At 42.3% G+C, this 1261-nt stretch overlaps 1 protein-coding gene across 1 annotated transcript in view; it reads right to left on the reverse strand.

Annotated features, from left to right (window-relative positions):
* Positions 1-445: 445 nt before the first annotated feature.
* Positions 446-1261, reverse strand: part of MAN1B1 (mannosidase alpha class 1B member 1) — a 27333-nt gene continuing 26517 nt past the window's right edge. The window contains exon 13 of the mRNA XM_072429798.1: positions 446-1072. Coding sequence (XP_072285899.1) covers positions 872-1072 — 201 coding nt within the window. The 3' untranslated portion in view covers positions 446-871. The remainder of the gene's footprint in view (positions 1073-1261) is intronic.

Below are 1261 nucleotides of genomic sequence, written 5' to 3' on the forward strand. Positions count from 1 at the left end.
GCATCCCATGAATGTGATTCAGCCAATCACACAAAACATCCCTTGATGAACAAGAAAAATAAAGCACAATCTTGTCAGTGGTCACTAGGAGAGCTGGAAGCCTCTATGCAGCTAATAGCTGAGAGCAGAGAGTAAATGGACTTCCCTCAAATCCCAATATCCCAGGTTTGGCTAAATGCCATAAGGTTCTATCACCCTCTACAATCATGTGTGCCAGTGACTCCATCAGGGAGATGTCCACCACGAGTTCCCAGCTCTGCCCCAGGCTACAGCCATTTCAGAGGAGTCTGCTGGAGTAAGCGTTGACAGTACATAACGAATGGTAGTAGTAGTCTTACAAGTGGAAATCTGCAAATCTGGAAGACGAGTCATCCAGCCAGCCTTCATCCACAAATTAAACATTAGGTTAATGCAGAATAACCCTTTAAACAAGCTACAAAAAACGGACAGCTTTAGAAGAGTTTACTCACAGTGTTCCCATAATATAAAACAAAAGGGACGGCTTTTGGGGCTGTATAATGTCCAGTTTTAGGGCAGCAGGTCATTCACTTCTGATCGGTAGTTCAATGTGACAACCAGACACTTTACTTCCCCTTCCTGAGATATGAATCACATTAAAAAAGTAAACATAACTTTCAAAAAGCCTTCCCCCAATAGTCGCCTCAAGGGTCCAGACATTGAGAAATTTAGTAGAACCATCAAGAACAGAATTCTAAATAAGGAGGATCAGAAAAATCTGCCACATGTCCACTGCACCCCTCCACAGCTTTGGACAAAATGATCAACAGCTGCTTTAGTATTTGATGACTATCAACTCTCCAACCACCAGGGAGAGGGCTTGTTCAGTCACAGACCTGGCAATGATCTTGTGCTAGGATGTCCAGATTGGAAGGGGATGGGCCTCTGTGTTGAAAACAAACTTATCTAAGTTCAAGAGATCCACATCTTCAGAGAAAAGGAGAAAAAAATACTTAAGAGTCTCCCCCAGGAAAAAACTCTCCATCTTGTCTCGGGGGTCAGGGTTGTTGGGATTTTGCACATTGTTGATAGAAGAGTAGCCACCAGATGGAACCTAAAAAATAATATCATATATAGTCAAGAAACAAGTGCTAGAATGTGGAAATCTAAAATAATAAACTGAATCAAGCAAGCGAAGCCTTTTTGGTATATTTACTAGGAAAAGTGTGTTTGTGGAGAGGAGTCGAGTATAGTAGGGAGACAGAAGCATGAGAATGGGGAGTGAGCTGGGAGAAAAGCATTG

The sequence above is a fragment of the Pyxicephalus adspersus genome, chromosome Z (assembly GCF_032062135.1).
Source record: "Pyxicephalus adspersus chromosome Z, UCB_Pads_2.0, whole genome shotgun sequence".
Classification (NCBI taxonomy): Eukaryota; Metazoa; Chordata; class Amphibia; order Anura; family Pyxicephalidae; genus Pyxicephalus; species Pyxicephalus adspersus.